Raw genomic sequence first — 22652 nt, 5'->3', positions numbered from 1 at the left:
TCTTTAAAGTTTTCAAAGCAGAACTTTGAGAACCAGATTTCTGGGTGTTCATGCTCATGTTACAAGCAGATAATGCAGAAATATTGTATGACTAGGAATTTCCCATGTACGGGTGCTCCTTTACTTACAAACGAGTTAGATTCCTAAGGGTTGCTCATAAGTCCAACTTACTCTTGTAGATACGAGCATGTTGTAAAAAATGAAAAAAAAATAAGGATGAGCAGTACAGTTATACCCTACAGTACAGTCTTAAAACCTGGCATACTTTTCTCCTCTTAGGCAAAGTATGTTCTATTAGGCATGTCCATCAATATTATCCAGTCTCATCCACAATAATCACCCACTCTAGCAGGTAAACCCCCCCCATGAAGATGTTCGTATCTCTGAAAGTTCATAAGTCAAATGTTAGTAAGTGCAGGAATACCTTATAATGTAGATTTCTCTCGGATCACCAGCAGGAATATGTGAAAACTTTTTAGTCCAAATTGTTCTTCTCTTTTATGAAAAATTGGTTTGACTGGGGAATAATTCCAATACTGTATACCATAGTAAGATATGAGACTTTAATATTGCTATTACAAAGCTATTACTCTACTCTTGTGAAATTCCTCACCAATTTCATCAACTGGGTTCCCTGAAGGACTCCCAAGTTTTGTCAATCAAATAAATGGAAGCAAGTTTTGTAAGATCTGCCCAAAAGTAGATCTTATATGCAGCTGTGGAAACTTTGTCTATGTTTATAACAGTTTCTTCTGGTTATCACCACAGATTACTGAAATGTCTACTCCTAGAAAGAAATTCCTAATGATAAAAATTTACAGACAGACAGGCTGTTATATACTCTTGAGTATGGAGATCACTTGTGGACAGTGGTTATGATGTCATTACCACCTACTAACAGTTTAGTAGAATTCATTAGGAACACTGATCAAAAGAAAGAAGCAACTTACATCTTGATTAACAGAAAACATTTGAATGCTTGTTGACTAATAGGATAGTGCAGTACTTGCCTCTTGTCCCGAGGATTACTGGTTCACATCCAAGGCACCCCCTAGTCCACCAATCTATGACTTGATACCTAACTTTACAGTTGGGAAGTGTAGACACTCGGCAGTCAGGTGAATTGTGGGCCACACTGCCTCCTTTTATACCAAAGTTTTAATTTACAGTGTTCTGTATCTGCACTGCCTTTAGGCTTATCAGGGAACCCACATTTCACCTTAATAAATGACTAAAGACTCCATGATTACCACAAAATCAATTCTTATACATCACATTTTCATATAAAATAATATCAGAAGTGAAATGATGATAATCTAGTTACTGTAATTGTACTATGTCCAGGAGATCTAACTGACATGAAGTCAAGCAGTGAAGATGTAGGGACTGTTTCCTGAAAACCTACTTTTCTGTGTTGGCATGAAAGTGAATGAAGGCTAGTGCAATAATGCTTAGCTCTGGACTCGGTGACACTTCTGACACAAATGATAACAACCAACTCTGTATATACAGTACAGGGTGATTCAGCAAAGAGAACATTTAATTGGAGGATGAAATCCTTGGATAATTCTAAACCACAATGTCTCTATGGTAAAATGTCAGATTCTGCATAGTTTCATGGGAGTGGTCTGGGGCGCTCACCAGCCAGTCCACATTACCTCCCCTCCCCCCTGTAACTGCCTTTATCTCATTTGGTTGTACACGGTCCTTGTCTCATTGCACCTGTGTCAACCATCTGTATCACGCTGTACTGCTGTACATAAGACATCTGTGAATAAATGATTACAAAAACCTACGGGGGTTTCACATCAAAGTCACTTTCATTAATACAACATTTTAAATGTATTGTAACATGGAACTATGCAGAATCTGACATTTTACCATAGAGACATTGTGGTTTAGAATTATCCAAGGATTTCATCCTCCAATTTAATGTACTCTTTGGGTAGTAAAGCAGCTATTCTAACAGTACTGTACATTGTTGATGTAGCCAAGTGTGACAAACTGGGCTCAATTCTGAAGAATAAGTGAGCTATGTAAGTCCTGAGTCATTCATAAAATCTGTATTTATAATACAACATTGAATTTCAGAGGGAGAATTTTATACTATATTCATCTTACAAATAAAGTCATAGATTAAACACTTCATCTGTTCATCTTATCGAGTGGTAAATATTCTACAAATTTGTTTGTCTGTGCATTTCAGACATCTTTAGAGAATCTATTAGAAACTCTGAGCTTCCAAAAATCTACATTGGATTCTCACCATCATGGCCCTTCACAAGATAGACGACCTTTCAAATATTCTGGTAAGTAGTAAATTTTAATCTCTACTCTTGCATAGAGGAATATAGAAATGGAGGGATTCTGTAGGTTTGCTGTGTCTCATGATGATTCACACATATTGTAGGAATGGGTTTAAATAAAAAAGCCTGGTGTATGTATACACACAACTACAACCTAAGGCAAGTTTAATAACAATTATTTTCAGTCAATATTGTCTTAGTATGGTCCTTGAGACATTACTCTGGCATGGTGAAGGATTTACCAACCTTTAATAGCAAACATTTGTTGTTCCCCCTCACATTGAAGTCATTTTAATTATATTTTTAGGTGGAACTCACAAGACCGTTAGATTGTCTGGCTTGAGCTAGATTTTTTCATTCTTCTGAGAAATAGTCTTATGAAAAGATAAGTGTCATACAAACAGAAAAAGAAGTCAATAGGGAACAAGTTTTTACTGTTCATGTGATCTGGTTATGAAAGCCTTCCTAAATACTGTAGTGATGATATTCAGTCTGAAGAATTAGGTTTCCCAAAACAAGTGCTGTACTTTCATTCCCCTGGTAGTCAAGATAAGTGATAAGAATATGTCCAGTATTGCCTAGGTATCTGTGGGTCTTTCTCTCTGTGTTTGTATTGGAAGCAGAGTAAATCCTTTAATTTAATTTTGATTAAACTTGGTATGTTAATACTGTATATGGGTTCACATTTGAACAGTCTGCTTCTTCTAATTATCTTATGAATTTTCATGAGACATAAAACTGTAGCTTTTAGCACAGTACATCTAATTCAGGTGCTCTCATTTTTCTGGTTTTTGTATACTATTTCAGATTCCTTAAACTAGGGTACATCATATTTTTGGGCATATAAGATGCACTTTTTGTTTGAAAAATGGCAAAACAAAATCAGCTTGCTTCCTATATATGAAATTGCAGTCTCCCGTAAGCTAATGAATCCCCCAATTGCTTAAATAATTATTGTAAATATAAAAGCTCAAATTATAACTACTCTGTACTGTACTGCTGATGATAACCTGTGACGATTAATGTCCATATGGCAGACACCCAACTCTTCAGAGGTAGCTAAGCAGTAACCATTTCTGAACGCTTACAAACATTGCAATCTATTACTGTAATGCCATACCTGTAACATTTAATTTTAAATCTACAAATACCTGATACAAATGAAGATTTACAGGCAACTTTCTTTTCACATTTGTGTCTGTTAATATCGCTTGTGGCATTATAGCCAGGTTAGACTCGTCACTGTAACCACAAGGCTACTGGGCCAAGCTGTGAGGTGTTAAGTTTGTTTTTCAACTTGTGTTTTCGGGTAGATATACGTGAATTTCTTCATTTATTTTTACTCAATTACATGCACACACTATCCTACATACATATTGTGAAAAAGGTAAAAGAAATAATTGTCCTTAGGACAAACGCATAAAGGGAATATGCATTTCTTTGCACATTAATTAGCTGGCATAGTGGGGGGGGAGGGCTAGGGAATTGGCATCTTATATGCCGTAAAACATGGTAATGCTTTTTTCAAAATTGAACTTCCTCTACTTAAATACACTATCTTGTTGCATTAATTATAATATCTAAGATGTAATGTACTACTCAGTCTATTCTTCTAATCTAGCTTCCATGCTTCAGAAGTACAGTACTGTAATCAGAAATATAGGGTCATTTACTTTTTCCAGATTATGTGAAGAAAGCCCATGGGGACTGCTTTCAACAAAATGCAGATAAGGGGTATAGAGAAACCAATCATAGATTAACAATACAAGATATGTTGTTACCTTGCAATATTGGAGATGGGTCACTGCAAGATGTGGCAGGTCTTGATGAGGCAAAGCAAATAATAAAGGAAGCTGTGATCATGCCCATACAATACCCACAACTCTTCCAAGGTAAATAAATTAATTCATTATTGCTTTGAAATTACAGATATATAATGCAGCGGCACCTGATAGTATGAAATTAGCAAAATCAAACTTGATGGCTCCACTTAGTATGTAATTTAATTGGTATGATGTGTTGTACACTGTAAATGAGGAAATGTGTGTGTGGAGGGCAGTAATAGTACACTGTACCGTGGGGTCTCATTTTATGTAGGTCTCTCAATTGGTTGAAATATGACCATAATTGTAGCTTACGGGGAAAGCAATGGGTAGGGCAGGTAGCGGTATAACATTAATTTAATGGTCTTTTGCTTATTTAGGTTAATTTGACAAAATGGGGACTCTGGGTTACTGGAATTACCAAAAAATTCAGTGCTTGAAAGATGGTGAGTGCTGGCAACATTGTTAGGGAGAGCAGGAACGATCAACTGATACTGCTGGGTACTTTGTCTTTTATCCTCTTCACCACTGATCGGCTCTTTAGTCGCTTGGGCGGTCGGTCACGTCTCTGATTACTTTTCCTTTTCTTTTATTCTCTTCACCAAAAGATCAGCTCGTTAGCCGCTTGGGCGATCGGTCACGTCTGTTACGCATTGTTGGCAAGTACTGGGCATGCACCGGCTCCTGAATGTACCTGAACCCACTCCAGTGTTGGCCAAGTCTTGAAAGAGCTCACACTCGGTGCCATCACAACACTTTCTGGAAGATTGTTCTAAGAGTTCACAACTCTCACTCCAAAAAAGTTTGCCCTCACAGTTTTCTGGACTTGCGGCTTCTTCAATCTTGAGCTGTGACCCCTTGTGGGGCGAGCGTCCGCCAGCTCCAAGTAAGGACACTCGACTAAGTAGTGCCCCCTGAGATGCTTATACACCTCAATTAGGTCACCCCTTGCCCATCTGTAGTATAAGCTCGGCAAGCTCAGGCGCTCCAATCTCTCAGGGTAGCTGAGGTGCCAAAGGGCAGGCACCAGTCTGGTGGCCCTCCTTTGAACATTTTCAATCAACTGACAGTCCCTAATATATCTCGGGGACCAGACGGTACTCCAGATGGGGAAGCACTTCACTCTTGAAGATCGTTACGTACTTTAAACAAGAGACTGCAATAGCTATCTGTGATTGAGTGTTAGGTTTTTTGAGGAAAATTAATAATTTTTCTTGTTTTATTAACCTAGCACCAAATGAACCTAAATAATAGAGGAATTATGTTGAAATTGCATGTTGTCGTTACAATATAGGTCGTTATAAATGACATGGTCATTTTTTTCTTTGACCACTCGCCCCCTCTCTCCGTAAAAGGGGGATGGGGGGACTTGTCGTGCTGCATTTGCCAGTTCGTTGTTATTTATTCATTATTATATTTTCATATGATCAGCCTCTTATGGTGTATGCTTCTTCATAAATAATAGATTAAAAATAGAAAAAATACGATATATAATTTGTAATATGACTTCAAAATAAAACGACAAGCTAAATCGATGTTGGTGGTGTGGCGGTACCAGAGCAGACCGAGGGACCGTACAGGCAATGTTATCAGGAGTTTAAATGCCACCACCAAGCTCTCATCACTGTCTATTTTATGCCTCAACAATTAAAGGAGATTTCAGTGACAATGACGCTCCCGTTCTGGAGATTGGTGATGAAGTTGAAGTCGCTTTACAAATGTCTGGAGTTGATTTTGAAAGCTCTGAATACCAACTAGCTTTCATTTCCCTCTTCCTGGACCCCCATCGTCCTCCAGAGCTTCCCACACCTCCACTATTTAGTGGAGGTGGTGGAGTATTACATAATTATCTTCCTTGGCTTTCTTAAGATATTTATTTAATAATGTAGATGAAGTTTCTGTGACAAGACAGTATGTGTCACTGTTGGAAGGTTAAGTTGGTTACCTAAAGTAAAGGTCTGGCGAGTCCAGAACAGTATAGCGATTTTAACTGATGTTAAAGGGTATCGCTTGCACGGATTTCCAATGTGGGGATGTATACCAGTATGATATACCCACACAAAATGAGATCCCATTGTATACTGTATACATAAAAATCTCCAATTTGCAGTGGTAAGGCAAGCTTTTCACGTTGTTTAATAAGTCTCCATGTCTTCTCATTCAAATACTGTATACAAGTTTCTATTGTATTTGGAGGGGAAGTACAGTAGTACCCCGATTTATGCGGTCAATTGAACCCACAGTGTACCGCGGAAAGTGAAATCCGCGTAAAGTGAACAACAGAACATATGGGATTAATTCCAATAGAGACTGGCCCGACCCCCAAACTCCACTTTTTGACGACACAACTATGTTGTAGTAAAAATATTATCTTAACTTTATGATGGTATGCACACACAATTAATATAGAAGAGTTTAGGTTAGGAAAAATAATGGTTAAGTTAGGAAAAATATAGGTTAGGTTAGGAAAACTAAAGGTTGGGTGTAACACTTACGTTAGTAGAAGAGATGGGTCGGCATACGGGGATGGAGGCTGGTTCCGAGGCAGAGGGCAGATTACTGGCCCTCAGGTGAATCACCATTACTAGGTGAATCACCATCACTATCAGTCAGAGTTGTCAGGGCCTCCCTGACAAATCCCTCAAAGTCACTTTCACTGGCTCTGGCTGGCTGTGGTGGGTTGCGGGCGAAGAACTCGGTAATGGTTTTTTGACGGCTAGTGTTGATGTTGTCTTGATACACCTTATGTACGGCTCCATAGCCTGCATCAGCCGGGTATGGAAGACTTCATAGCGGTCATCATCAGGGTCGTTGGAAAGGACGAGCTTTAATTTCTCTGCACACTCGATGGCACCCATAATATTACTATGCATTAATTTGTGTTCTTCTGGGATTGACGCACCACCTTCCTCTTCACTGACGTTATCATCTTCCAATATCTCGTCGGCAGTCATTTCAGGATCTCTGATCACCTCCAGGATGTCTTCGTTGGTGGTCTCGGAGAAGCCTTCAGCTGTAATACTGTGTGCAGCTTCTCTTGCAAGGTCCAATGCCACTGTCACAGACTGAACCTCACCAGTCACAGGTTGACTCCGCCTCTCACCTGGTATACCATGCAACACATGCCTCCATGCGTGACGAATCGTAGCTATAGATAGCTGATCCCATGCCTCCACCAAGAAGTCTACAGCTTGTTTGACGTTAAATTTTTTCCAAAACTGTTTGACGAGAACTTCTTGAGTCACCACCTCTTGTTCCTTGTCCTCGTCGCTTTTGCTCTCACTATCGGTGTCACCCAGCTTATGCAACTCATCCTTGGTGTTGGTACAGTCATTCAGGAGCTTGAATTTCTTTGCCGAGTATGCAGCTTTCACATTGCAGATCAACTCCTGGTCCATGGGCTGGATTAATGACGTAGTGTTGGGAGGAAGGAAGACCACTTTTACATTAGGGTGACGATCCATAAGTAGGGGCGAGTGTCCTGGTGCGTTGTCAAGGAGCAACAAAATCTTGAATGGAACATTTTGTTGCTCGCAGAATTTCTTCACGTCGGGAATGAAACAGTCATTAAATTAGGAGAGTGACAGAGCAGAGAACATCCACGCCTTGCGTGCGGTCAGCCAGTGGACATTAATCTTGCTCATGTCCACATTCTTGTAGGCGTGCGGCTTGCGGGCTGTGTGAATCACCGATAACTTTGGTTTACAGGTACCGGAGGCATTGGTGGTAAAGAGGAAGGTGATGCGCTCCTTCTGCAACTTCCGACCCCGAATCTTGCTGGCAGACTGGACAACAAAGGTCTTGGTAGGCAGCTTTTTCCAAAATAGGCCGGATTCGTCCATGTTAAACACCTGGTCGTCAGTGTACTGCCCTTCCTCCATAACCTCACGTAAGAATGGAGGAAAATCTCTAGCCACCACACGGTCAGCACTCGCTTCTTCACCACCAGTGTTGATGTTGGTGATATTGTTCCTCTTCTTAAACCTATGCAGCCAACCAGAGGAAGCATTGAAGGGTTTGGGCTCTGCAATTCCCATCTTACGTGACACTGCTGCATACAGTTCACGTGCGTACTCTTGAACGGATCGCGTGTCCACCACCATGTTGCGTCGCGCCTGACAAATCAAGTAACTCGCCAGCAAATTTTCCACCTTTAGCAGCACCTTGTTCTGGCAATACTTGATCATTGAAGCACCTGCAGACTTTGTGATTCTCATGTGCTCTTTGATATTGGCTGCATCCTTCTTAATAGTACGAATCGTAGATTCGTTGACTCCATGCTGGCACACGAGATCAGCTTGACGTGTTCCTTTCTCCAAATCTTGAATTATCTGGTATTTCACTTTGTAGCTTAAGGAACGTCGTATCTTCTTTGGCTTAGGGCGGCTGGGTCCAGGTAAGGAAAGGTTTCTCTCTGGTGGCGGTGGTCCGGCTGAAGCCATTTCACAGAACAATGGATGCACGTATACACGGTGTGGCCTGGAGGGATGAAACTGCCGCGGTTAGGTCAAGCTTCGTCTTTCCTCCCTTCCTCCCGCGGGTGGACACGTCATATTACTTTAAACCAATCACAGCTAGCAGCGGAGGGAGGTAAGGATGCATGGCCAATCACAGTCCGATACGCCATATGATGTCACTGATAACGTAACAGAGACATGCACTGCGCATCCTTTCCGCGCGGCTTGCCCAGGCGGGAGGGTCGAATCTAAAAATAGCGTCAAGCCAGACACTCTGCGCGTATATGGGTAGATGCACCGCGGAAAGTGAAATTTCGGTTCTGGCGAGGCACCGCGTAAATGAGATATCGCGGAAAGTGAAACCGCATAAAGCGGGTTAATACTGTACTGTATATCACTCAGACCAAAGCTTTTGTGTACCAGAACTTCTTGGATAAAGCAATGTACTGTACTATACTGTACTACTGTACTGTATTACAGTATATTGTTTCAGTCCTGTATTGTCTTTCAACACTTTCCCCTACAATTACCACACTTCTAGAGATTTTTGTGTTCCTGTTCTACTACACACAGAAATGGAAGAATTAAAGTTGATATTGCAGAAGATGGAGGAATATTATTTGACTACAGTTATTAAATGTGACTAAATTACAAAGTATTCATTTTAATATATTGACAGGTGGAGCAAAGCCGTGGACGCGTTTGCTTCTTTATGGTCCTCCAGGTACCGGGAAGACCAAGCTAGCTCGAACCTTGGCTTCAGAGCTTCGCTGTCCATTTTATTGTGTATCATCTGCCAACCTCCTCTCTTCTTGGATTGGGGAATCTGAGAAGTTAGTTTATACTGTAGTTATTACTTGCAAATGAATTGTGGTTATATGTTATGCAGTTCAGAAATTGAAGCAGTAGTACAAGGCTTCGTTGGTACAGACAATGACTGCTACAATGGGGTTAGGGACCTCGAAAACCTTCGCTAAGTGATCATTCATATACAGTCTCTCCTCGACTTACGACTGGGTTCCGTCCCGACGACCAGTTCGTAAGTCTTAATTGGTTGCAAGTCGAAAAGGCGAAAATAATACATAGAAATTCTAAAATGGGTGTCTCTTTTTCTTCTCAGCACCACGAGAACTCTCACTTTTACGCTTGCCAGCCATTTTAAAGGGAATTGCTAACGAAAATTTTGTCAGCACACACCGCGATCACTAACGTTGGGACTCGAAAATACGTAATGTGAAAAATATCTTATACGACCATGGACGCCATATGTCCAGGTTGTCGTAAGTCGAATATGTCGTTAGTCGAGGAGAGACTGTGTGTGTGTGTGTGTGTGTGTGTGTGTAGACACACACACACAACACATACAAATAAATAATAATGGGAAAATACTCTCACAAATAATCAGAAAAAATTATTAAAAATGTGACGGTCTACCTTCAAGTTCGTGCTTTATTACTTTAATAATAAAGCACGAACTTGAGGGTAGACTGTCACATTTTTAATAAATTTGTTTCTGATTGTATATATGTATTGCATTGTGTATATGTGTGTGTGTGGACACACACACACACACACACACACAAAATGCATACAAATAAATAATAATGGGAAAATCCTCTCACAAACAATCAGAAACAGATTTATTAAAAATGTGACGGTCTACTCTCAAGTTCGTGCTTTATTAATAAAGTAATAAAGCAGGGACTTGAGGGTAGACTCGCATTTATTTTTTATTTTTTCTGATTATTTGCGAGTTTTGTCCAATTATTATTTATTTGTATGTGTTTTGTGTGTCTGTCTACACACACACACCTATTTACAATACAGGTAAAGGAAATTACTGTCTCTAGAACAACTGGCTCAATGTCCCAGCCGCAAAAATGTCGGCAACTTTAAAACTACCCACAGACATTCTTGGGTACATCCAGGGTGTCATTCGCGAATAATAAAGGACCGTGAAATAAAAATCTGCGAATTTGGGGGGCCCCTGTGCTGTACTTTTTCAGTTACTGAAACATTTGGGAACAACTTATTCATGTGAAAAAATCTCTTAATAATGATAAGTTCCCAGAGGGAAAAAAAAAATTTGAGCCAGATTTCATCATAATACTGTACTGTTCCTTAATTTGAATTATGTATTTTTGATACAGTATTTGAATGTAAGTTTTAACATGTATTTTATATTTTTTTTCAGGTTGATCCGAGACTTGTTCCAGCATGCTCGGCAGCAGTGTAGCCAGAGTATTATTTTTATAGATGAAATTGACAGTTTGTGTCGAAAACGCTCATTAACAGAAGATGAACACATTCGCAGGTAAGTAACTAGCTTTTGTCATCACGATGATTTATCCACATTTATCTTTTTGTTTTGCCTTTTATTGCTGCTTAAAAGAAAATTTTATATTATTTGCACTAAATTGTTGCCTCAAATTTGTAAACCACAACCTCTCTTTGCAGTACAGTACCATAATAAGTTTTCTACTTCACTATTACTGTTCACTAGAGTTTTAGCATTTCTCTGTTTTGAAATGGATTCATTTGTTCTTCTGCCATACCTGTCTCTCCTCTGCATCAATTCTCATTAGTGTTTACATTTGTATCAGCAGGAAATTATAGTAAAGCTGAATTGTGTTTACTGTAAGAAAATCAACTGCTTAGTTTAGTACCTTATAGTAAAATTGGTAATAAAAAGGTACAGTAGAGCTTTATTATTTAACACTTCATAATTCACAATATGAAAAAAGTTTTGCAGAATTTGAGTGCAATTCAATACACTTAGCTCTAATATTCTATTAAATAAATTTCATAATATTTGAACTAAAATACAATAAAACCACAATACAGAAATTTGCTACACTACTGTATATACCACACCCCTTCTCAAATATCTTAAATATTCAAATATAATATGGGAATACCTCACTATTTGTAACCCCGATAACTGCAACCCCACTTATCCGCAATTGATATTTTAACACCCCTATTCGATATTCACAAAGCATACCCTGCTTATTCGCAAATGAAAAACCAATACCCTACAGTAACATTTCAAACCAGGCAGGCTAGCAACAGCCTTCATATTCCGACGTAAGGCCAGCTTCATCCCTACTTAGTCAACCCTTGAGTTGTGTTGTTGTTATTTTTAAACTCGTAATTTCAAGTATATATACGTACGTATTTTTATTCAATTTCTCTTACTTTATATAGAATGTGCAAAAAAAAAATTATCATAACATCAAAAGCATAAATATAAACATACAAATAGAACCTCATTAAATCAGATTAAAGGCAGACCCCAGTCCCCAAAAAAGCAAATTTATGAGAGTAGGGGGTGGAGGTAACACTGTTTATCTGGGACAGTTTAAAGAAAATCAATTGTTGTTATAATAGTATTACTGCTACAACAACTAAGGTCTTTACGTGCATAGCATAGTTATTAAGACACTATTACATCAATAATAAGAAAATATGAAACCGAACTCTGGGTTATAAATCAGACATAAGTCTGGTTGTCGACAACTGTTTTTACCGAGATGATTGTTATGTATTGTTAAGTGTTATATGAAAGTAACCACAGAATTTGTCTTATGAATAAAGAGAAAACTATATACAGTACAGTACTACAGGTACACCACCGATTTTCCGGTACCCTTGGTTCCAAAACCTTGCCGAATTTTCCGTTTTGCTGGACCAACCGAGGTCACATAATAATAATTCAACAATTCACCTCTGACCCACTAATTATACACCTCCCATTTCTCTAAAGCACCATGAACTGTGAAAAAGCCATAATTTGGAGCAACATATTACTGTACACACTTTGTACTCAAATGTACTACAGTACAGGCAATCCCCGCGTTACGGAAGGGTTCCGTCGCTGGAAAATTGACCGTATCGTGAAATTCCGTAACGCGAAAACTGGAGATGCGTTCCTACGGAATTTTTTTAGGCCCCAAAAACATAATTCGAGCCCTTTTATGAATGAAAATAAGCATTTATAAACACATACAATACAGTACATTAAATAATTCATGATATACATGTAATATGAAGAAAAATACAGTTGGAATAAATACAAATATTGTACTGTACTTACCACAAAAGATGTTGACTGCTGCGTGAGGATTGGTGGTGCAAAGGAAGTTATTTGGAGGGAGAGGCAATACTCTCTTCTGCCCTGCCCTGTAAATCATCATTTGCTTTCAGCTTTTCTCTGAGGATGAATAACTCATCCAAAGTTGTTTGACGTTTACGGCTCACCTTCTCCTTGTACAGCTCAGTGTAGGAACTGAGAGCATTGTTAACTGCTCTTGCAATCTTGATGTTCCTTTCACGGTTGGGGTCGTTATCAGCAAAGATTTGCAGACCTTCCTGCATTAGTGCAAACTCTTTAGACATATCCTTTGTTGTCAACTGAAGTGGGGTGGGTGGAGATTCTATATCCTCTTCTTGTCCTGCAGATCGCTCTTGTTCCAGCATCATCAGATCTTCATAAGTCAAATCTTCTCTTTGGGACTCTAGCAACACAACCACATCATTTTCTATGACTTCTTCAAAGCCTACATTATTTGCAAGTGTCACAATGTCTTGTTAAACTTGCTGTAGACTTTCAGCTTGTGAAAAACCGTGAATTTCATGGACACACTCTGGCCATATGTTTTTCCATGAACCATTCATAGCTGAGGGTTTCACTTCATCCCATGACTCGGCTATATTATCCACAGCATCCAAGATGTTGAACTTTTTCCAGAAGTCCATAACTGTAGGTTTATCCTCCCCGTCAATTGCTTTTATGTGCTGCAAAAAAGTTTTCCTAAGATAATATGCCTTAAAGTTAGCTATCACACCTTGATCCATTGGCTGGAGCAAGGAAGTTGTGTTCTTGGGGATGTACTCCACTCTCACATTATCAGAAAGATAATTTAAATTTACTGGGTGGCTTGGTGCAATATCTAAGAGGAGCAATGCTTTATTAGATATGTTATGCCTGGCATTATATCTTTCTACAGCAGGGCAAAAATAGTTGGTGAACCAGTCTTGGAAAAGGGTCATAGTCATCCAAGCCTTCTTATTGGAACTCCAAATCACAGGTAGATTAGACTTGGCATAGCCCTTGAATTTTCTGAGTGATACACAAGTAGGGGCTTTAATTTCATGTCACCTGAAGCATTTCCTCCCAGAAGAAGTGTTAAACAATCTTTGGATGCTTTAAACCCTGGTGCTGATTTTTCTTCAGTGGAAATAAAAGTTCTAGCAGGCATGCACTTCCAGAAAAGCCCAGTTTCATCAACATTGTACACCTGTTCTGGTGTGTAACCTCCTTCATCAATAATTTTCTTCAGCTCAGCAGGATATTTATTAGCAGAATCTGTATCAGCACTGGCAGCTTCACTGCTCATTTTTATGTTGTGTAAATTAAGGGGCTTCTTAAACCTTTCAAACCAGCCTTTACTAGCCAGAAAAGGTTTAACCTCAGAAGTTGCACCTTCCTCTTCCTGCAAATCATTATATAAACTTATGGCTTTCTGTTGAATAACCATAGTGTTTAGTGGCACATTGCGTTTAGTCTGATCTTCAATCCAGACACTCAGGAGTCGTTCCATATTTAGCATCACATCACTTCTGTGAAAATACAAGGTTTGAGCAGTTAATGGAGTAGCAGCTTGAGCACTTGACCTAATTTTGTCCTTATTATCACGGATTGTTCCCACTGTTGAAGTAGCAAGACCTAATGTTTTTGCAATCTGGCTAAGTTTTCCCCAGCATCAAACCTTCTTAAAACGTCAAGTTTAATATCCAATGTAATGCCTTTGCGGCTTCTTTTTGCACTACTGCAGTCTCTTCCACTTGATGGCCTCTTTCCAGTCTTCTTGAATAAGGGTAATGCACTGTACTGTACTTACTGTATGTTTGTAAAAATTAAATCCAACTGCTGGGGCGAGAAACATGCCCGCACACTGGATGTAAAATGGACTGACTCCTCGGGTCGACGCCACGCTTGGTGGTTGCAAACACCAAGAAATCCACTCCAAACAAATTATCATTTTTAACCAAAAAATTTAATTTTATATAGTGATTTTATTTTTTTTTAATTGTTAAAATTTACCCCAATTTCCGTAAGGGCTGATTTATGAGCCGTAACGCGAAATTATTGGTCATAATTTACAAATTCCGTAAGAGCGAAATTCCTTAACCCGTCTTCCGTAACGCGGGGGATGCCTGTATACTAAAGGACTAATATTTTTTGTTTTGTGCAAACTATGTGATGTTCCTACTCAAATTAATCAATGTCTTGCAAGGATTCCAGCAATGCAAGTTAAATTCTACTAAGTCTAGTCTGTGACATTTTATAAGAAAAGCGTTAAGCCTAAAACTACCTTCACCCTGGGTGGGAGGAAGGGGAGGGGGAGGTGAGGTGTTGACAGCCGGCGAGGAGATAACAAAGTGCTTAATTATCAGTCAAATAGAGGGAGTTTAACCCCTAAGTCCCGGGCTAGGGTGCCACTAGCCGTATCCCCCACGCGGAGTAAATCGAGAAATATCAACTTTTCCAAAATTTATTTTTAGCCTTTTTAAATGATAAAACAATAAAAAATAACTAAGAAAAACTATATATTGACCCTCTAGAAACTTCCCTGGGGCAGCAGTGGCGAGGGAGATAAGGGGACACTGTTGTTTTGACGGCAAATGCTCGTGGTCACTACACACTTAGCGGCCATTTTCTGCTTGCCTTTGTTTCCGGGATGGCCAGTAACATATATTTACCGATCATAATACTTATTTTTATAAATAATTAATTTAGAATATTTTATTTGCACTATTTTTCATAAAAGTGCCTGGCAACACACATGCAATCTGTCGCCATGCTGTCTTTGTGTTTGATTGAGCAAGTAATGCATATAAATAATTATTGGAAAAATAATTCCACAAATAAATACATATATAACATAATCATAGCATTATTTTCCAGTAATACTACACTACAATACAACTACACTACATTTTGTAATATTACTTGATACAACATGATTAAATGGACAAACAATGAAAATGAAACCACCAAAGTAGGTACTGTACTTTAATTCAGGAACCTTCTTTTTGACCGAGCGTGTGGCGTGACAAGCAAGTAGTCAAGCTGGAACCGGAAAACCCGCGCTGGGCATTCAAACAATGACACAAAAAGTCGCTCGTTCCGGAACGTCAACTGATGCACTCTAGATGGACATTCCGGAATGTCAACGGGGGCATAGGGGTTAAGTTTTGCGCTTATAAAATGTCACTGAATTGACTTAGCAGAATGTAACATACATTGCTGGAATTCTTGAAAGATAGTGATTAATTTAAGTACAAACATCCCATAATTTGCAGAAGACATACAAAATTTAATAATTAACGTAGTGCATTTGAATACTGTACAGGTTTTTCCTTATGTCAATTATTTCTTTTACTCTTTTTCACTATGTATTTAGGATAGTGTGTGCATGTAAACGAGTAAAAATAAATGAAGAAAATTATGTATATCTACCTGAAAATATGAGTTGAAAAACAACCATAATATTTTATCAACCTGGCATCAAATGACCCTAAATTATATGAGGATTATGGTGGAATTGCATAAAGAAGTGTTAAAGGAATCTTGGGGGAGAAGTGGAAGTACCCACCCATGCTACCCTCCCCCCTCCCCTCTGCCAGCTGCTCCCACATACAATACAGTATACTCTTACACTTATTTTTTCTTATTTTTATCTTTATAGTACTGTACAGTACAGTATACAGTTTTCTCTTTATTCATAAAAAAAAAATTCTGTGGTTATTTACATATAACATTTTACAGTAAATAATAATCATCTCGGTGACACCAGTTGTTTTCAACCAGACTTATATGTCTGATTTTCAACCCAGAGAGTTCTGTTTAAATTTTTTTTTTATTATTGTTCGTATAATATTCTTTTAATAATCTTGTTATACAGTTGAATACCTAAGTTGTTGAAGTGCAATAGTAACATAGCATCAACTGATTTTCTTTAAACAGTTCAGATAAGCACTGCTATCTTCCCTCCCCCCCCCTCCTTGTCAGACTTGGGGTCTGTCGCAATTAGTCTGAGTTATGAAGGTTCTACTGTGTGTGTGTGTGTGGTAATATCTCCATTAGCAGGAATTGCTTAAACCTGGAACTCTGATACCTGGAATTGAAATTTTCTTGGAAAATCTTTCCCAAAGCCGGAATTTTCTGGAAATTCCACGGGAACTTCAGGGGATGGGGTATATTTTTCCAGGTTCGAGAGATGATTTAATGGACAATTTCTGGAACTTCCGAGAACACTTTTCCATTACCCGGAAAATTCCGGGGATGAGGGATTTTTTCCGGCTTTGAGAGAGTTGTCTCGTTACCTGGAAGTACTCTGCACCAATTGTTCCGGCTAATGGAGATCTCACTGTATATTATTATTATTTTGTTTTTCTTTTTTAAGAAGTTGTTCTATAACATGAGTCCGCTGTATATGTAAACTTAATTTCATTGATTGTGGGAAGGTGTTTGTTGGTTATAGGTAGAGCAGTTATAGTGGTTATAGGTGAGCAATCATAATGGTTGTAGGTAGAGCAGACATATTACTTATAAGTAGAGCTGTCATAAGTCACAGTACGTACACTACTAGTAAAAATTTAATATCAAGCCATGTTTTATACAAAATATTGAATTGAAAATGCATGATTTTCTTATTTAATTTCATGCTGTGACTCATTATCAGGGTGAAGTCAGAGTTGCTGCGACAAATTGAGGGTGTGGAAGACGATAAGGACTCATCAGTGTTTCTCCTGGGTGCCACTAATTGTCCCTGGGACCTTGATTCTGCCTTCCTCAGACGTTTTCAGAGACGTTTATTAATTCCACTTCCAAACAGGTACCAGTATGCCATCTTGTTCTAAAATGTAATGGACTCAACTGTTCATTCTTAAAATAAGTAAAGCTTATTTTGGAATTAAACAATTTAAGTAAAAATGTGATGAGGCATTTTGTTTTTTATATACCAGGAAGTGTACAGACATTTCCATGATTTACAAAAGGTTTCCATTCCTGAAAACCTTTTGTAAATTGTTTTTATGTAAATCAGAACACACTTTCCCATAGATTTTCATTATAGAAGAAGAGATACATTCTTACCTGACTAAAGTCAGGTGGTATAGAAATCAAAGAGGGAAGTTTCTTTTTTTCTTGATCTTTTAGTCTTGAGAACTTAATTATTAGTTTATGACTTTTGAGGTCAATTTCATATTAAAATTACAGAACACCCATGAGTAGGAAGATAATAATGAGTTGCTTCATTAACACTACTCCATGCCAGCTTATCTCTATCCATCTTGATCTATGTAAAGCAAGATATTACAATTTGATCCTCAGGTTGAGTGAGGGTTGGGTTTATCAGGGGGAAGTTTGAAGATATAAAGAAAATAGAATCAGATGATCATCTTTTTTAATTTAAGTTCTTAAAAGTGACTGAATGATACATAGTACTGTACAAAAATTCATAAAAAAATATTTCCTCAGGGAAGGACGCCGTGCCATAATTTCCAGTCAGTTTTCTTCGCTGCCCCTCCAAATGACAGATTCAGATTGGACGAATCTCTTAAATGCCACTGAAGGCTACTCTGGTGCTGATCTTATGCACCTGACAATGGCTGCTGCTTTTCAACCCATTAGAGATTTACAGTCTTCTCGCTTTTGGAGGTTCACAGATGGTATGTTCTTATGCCAAGAATATCTTAATATTTAGCTACAGTGCCGGATTTAGACCTGTGGAGGCCCATGGGCAGCCTCTTTGTGGAGGCCCCCCCTCATTATAACTACCCAAGAGGGTGGGGTGGCCAGTGAAGTGAGCCTAAACATCTGGGAGTTCAGCCCCCTGGGAAAATTTTGAAATTTGAGCACTTCTTTGGAGAATTTTGAAGCCATATGCAGTTATATTGAGGAAATTAGAACATTGAGAAATTTTTAATTAACTGTATATGTATTGATAGTGTACAAATTCCCAACCCACACACACAAAAGTGAGACATGACTGGAGTCATTCATGTGGTTTCAAGTCAACCAGCCCTGATATAGCTGCTACTGCATATGTCAAAATTCTTCAAGGGACTTCACAGAAAAGAATATATTATTAGTTATTACAGAGAGATGATTCTTTGCATTATTAATCAGATAAACTTCTACTCAAATAATGGTTCTGTCCAAGAATGCATGCATAGGCTTCTTTAAGTCCAAGGTCAGATGTAATATGTGGAAGCCCCCAGATTGTGGAGGCCCCTGGGCAGCTGCCCACTTTGCCCACTCCTGAGTCCGGCCCTGTTTAGCTAGTTTATCTAACTGACTGTATTGTATATACAGTAGTTACTTGAGATGGAGTCTCAGTTTAATTGTAGGCAGGGTGAATAAATCGTGGTTATTATATATAATTTTTTTTTTAGCCAATTAAACCATTTTTTCTTGAGCTTTGATGCAATTAATCGTATTTACCTTTTATATTTCAATCAATAACTATGTACAGTAGTACAGTATATTTTCAAAATAAATTAGATGAAAAACTAGTTAGTTTACTTTCCTGGTTTTTTGCTTACTGTTGAAATGTTTACAATACAGTACTGTGTACAGTATGATTGTGTCTTAATGCAACATAATACAATTATTTTAAGGAATATGTATCATTATTATTATTATTTTTTTTTTTTGGGGGGGCAAATAATGAATAAAATGTGGTGGTCGTGTTGGGTAGTGTGAGGTAGTGGTGGCCAGTGGTCATGGGGATGTAGTGGTTGGTAGTGGTAGCTGGTGGTCACGGGAGTGTGGTGGTGATGGGTGGTGTGAGGTAATGGTGGTGAGTGTTGGTGGTGTGGTGAGTGTTGTTGGTGGCGGCGTGGTGAGTGTTGGTGTGCTGAGTGTTGGTGTGCTGAGTGTTGGTGGTGGTGGTGGTGGTGTGGTGAGTGGTGGTGGTGTGGTGTGGTGGTGGTGGTGGTGTGGTGAGTTGTTGGTGGTGGTGTGCTGAGTGTTGTTGGTGGTGTGCTGAGTGTTGTTGTTGGTGGTGTGGTGAGTGTTGTTGGTGGTGGTGTGGTGAGTGTTGGTGTGCTGAGTGTTGTTGGTGGTGTGGTGAGTGTTGTTGGTGGTGTGGTGAGTGTTGTTGGTGGTGGTGTGGTGAGTGTTGTTGGTGGTGGTGTGGGTGAGTGTTGTTGGTGGTGGTGTGTTGTTGGTGGTGTGGTGAGTTGTTGTTGGTGTGTTGGTGTGGTGAGTGTTGGTGTGTGAGTGTTGGTGTGGTGTTGTTGGTGGTGTGGTGGTGAGTGGTTGTTGGTGGTGTGGTGAGTTGTTGTTGGTGTGGTGAGTGTTGTTGGTGGTGTGGTGAGTGTTGGTGTGCTGAGTGTTGAGTGTTGTTGGTGGTGTGGTGAGTGTTGTTGTTGGTGGTGTGGTGAGTGTTGGTGGTGATGGTGAGTGTTGTTGTTAATGGTGGTGAGTGTTGTTGGTAGTGGTGAGGGTTGTTGATGGCGGTAAGTGTTATTGGTGGTGAGTATTATTGTTTTTGGTGCTGGTGGTGAGTGTTGGTGGTGGGGGTGTTTAGTGTTGGTGAAAAGTTTTGTAGTTGGTGGTGGTGAGTATTGTTGTTGGCGGTGAAGTGACCCACGTGCTTGCGTGCTGCGAGTTGGTTATTGTTATTTTTCCAACTCATATTTCTGGTAGATATACATAATTTTCTATTGTATATTTTTCAGAGTACAGTATAATTTGCTAAAGTATATAGGAATTTATTTCGATATTTCTTGTGTTTTTTTTAATATGTACTAAAATTACATTTGTATTTACATGTTAATTGTCCTATGAGTAGATTTATATAGTACTGTATATATGCCGTAATTAGTATTCTATTACTTCCAGACAACAAAATCACCCCGTGTTCTAGTGATACTCTTGGTGCCATGCAGTATCCGCTGAGCAAGCTTCCAGCACATCGAGTATTGTTTTATTTAAGTTTTTGTATGATAAGTCAGTTGTGTTTATAGTTTTTTATGGACCTTAAGTCACATGTGCTTGTATCGTGGAACATACCTCTTCGTATTGTAATTAATTTTCAAAATTATTGTTCTCAAAACCACAAAACTCTGATAAACCCATTCAGTGACTCACATCAAGTGAAACTAAGTAAATCAAAGACCTCTACATTTTCACTTAAATTTTCATATTTACACCGTAAAATGATTGGTCCATAAGACTTGCAACACCACTAACTCCTCATGTATAAATGAACAGTTTACCTCCAGTATTAAGTGCAGTCATTTGCTTTGTTGTTTTGCATAAATTGCTGAAGTGACACTTATTAATTAGAGAAAGACATGGTTTTAATAGTAGTGGGGAGTGATCATTACATGGTTGAGATCTAAAGCTGGATAAGGACAAATAGGGTTCTGGAGAGAGTTTTAAGGTCGAGTGGAATTTAGGTTTACTTCAGAGTGACGTTAAGTTTGTTATGGTGTGGGCTTTCATTTATTCTGGAGGGGAAATTAATCCCTTGGGTACCAGGAGTCGCTCTGTGCTGAATAAAATCATCTGGCATTAGCCAAATAAAATATTAAAAGTGGCATCCAGTTGTGTAGGGGTTAAGTTTGATCTGGAATCAACATAAAGTTTGTCAAGGAGGGAACGTTAACACTCACACTGGTTAAGAACATACAGCAGATCAACAATTCCCCTCTTTCATTTGTGACTGTGTTTTGTATAATAATTTTTCTCCTTTACAACTCAAACATAAGCATGCCACTTTGTTGCCTTTAGAGTTTTTATAGACCCCTCCCATCACACCATGCCTGACAGGAAGCATTAATTAGCCTATTGAGTGGTAAAGGTTTCTCTCAGCTGAATAAAATTGTCTGGTGTTAGCCAGAATAAAACACCTACATGCAACACTACTCATTCAAAGGTTAAAGGATCAATGGGTAATCGGTTATCCTCACTCTGACCAAAAAATCCATTCAGTCCTATCGGGATCTCTTTGATGGTAATATTATTAGTATATTTCATGTAATACATCTCTTAAGTCCTGAGCTTTATGAAAATAATGTCAGGGAGTAGACAGAGATGGCAACATTCAGTCACTACACTGTGTGGTCTGAATGGGAGGAATGGGGGATATCACTCATGCTCTTATTTGCCAGTGAGGGGGTTGGAAATTGTGACCGAAAAAAAATTTGTTCCTGAAATATTCAAAGATGGTATAATAACATTTAGTTGATTTTAATGTAATGTTTTAGAAAAATTTACTCTGTAGTGATCAACTCCCGTAAAAAAAAATTATGAACAGACATGGGGTGATTATGTAATCGATTACAATTGCATGATATTTTAATGATTACAATTACGATTACAGTTACAAAAAATGTAAGTGTAATCAATTACAGTTACATAAGGTATAATCATGATTACAATAATGTTTACTTACATCAGTGTATGGTACTGTATATGAAAAATAAGAATATACTAGGGGTATAGATATTAATTTTATTATGTCAACCTGAAATACTGTACAGTATAGTCTCAATTTACGCGGATTTGGTTTACACGTTTGGTCATTTACGCGGCACCTTGCCAGACTGACAATTTTTATTTACACGGTTCATTCCATCATTTACGCGGGAAGCGGCGCAGGCAGGGTGCGCACAAGGTCGCCCTGTCAACAAAACATTACCGAGTTCTTCACCTGCCACCCACCACAGGTGGTTCAAGTCAGTGATAGTGAGGATATGGACTTTGAGGGGTTTGACAAGGAGGCCCTGCTAGCCTCTGTGGTGGATAGTGATACAATTGATACAGGTGATACAGGTGAGGGCCAATAATCTGCCCTCTGCCTCGGAACCAACCCCCCATCCCCGTGTGCCCAGTCATCTTTTCTACTAACGTAAGTGTTAAAAAACCTAATATTATTGATATTGCTCTTAAATATTAATTGTGTGTGCATACCATCATAAAATTAAGATGTTATTTTTACTACAACGTACATATTGTGTCGGAAAAAGTGTAGTTTGGGGGTCGG

The 22652-nt window shown here is 38.7% G+C and overlaps 1 protein-coding gene across 7 annotated transcripts in view; it reads left to right on the top strand.

Annotated features, from left to right (window-relative positions):
• Window positions 1-22652, top strand: part of LOC121871877 (suppressor protein of bem1/bed5 double mutants-like) — a 59028-nt gene that overhangs the window by 28283 nt on the left and 8093 nt on the right. For all 7 annotated transcript variants that reach the window (XM_042374454.1, XM_042374453.1, XM_042374456.1 and 4 more), the window contains 7 exons: window positions 2207-2309; window positions 3989-4198; window positions 9266-9419; window positions 10781-10900; window positions 17337-17489; window positions 18134-18324; window positions 20504-20580. In XM_042374454.1, the coding sequence (XP_042230388.1) occupies window positions 2207-2309; window positions 3989-4198; window positions 9266-9419; window positions 10781-10900; window positions 17337-17489; window positions 18134-18324; window positions 20504-20580 (1008 nt within the window). The remainder of the gene's footprint in view (window positions 1-2206; window positions 2310-3988; window positions 4199-9265; window positions 9420-10780; window positions 10901-17336; window positions 17490-18133; window positions 18325-20503; window positions 20581-22652) is intronic.

Source organism: Homarus americanus, unplaced genomic scaffold (assembly GCF_018991925.1).
Source record: "Homarus americanus isolate GMGI-L3 unplaced genomic scaffold, GMGI_Hamer_2.0 scaffold39675, whole genome shotgun sequence".
NCBI lineage: Eukaryota > Metazoa > Arthropoda > Malacostraca > Decapoda > Nephropidae > Homarus > Homarus americanus.
Note: the sequence above shows the minus strand (reverse complement) of the source record. Positions and strands in the feature narration are given on the sequence as shown.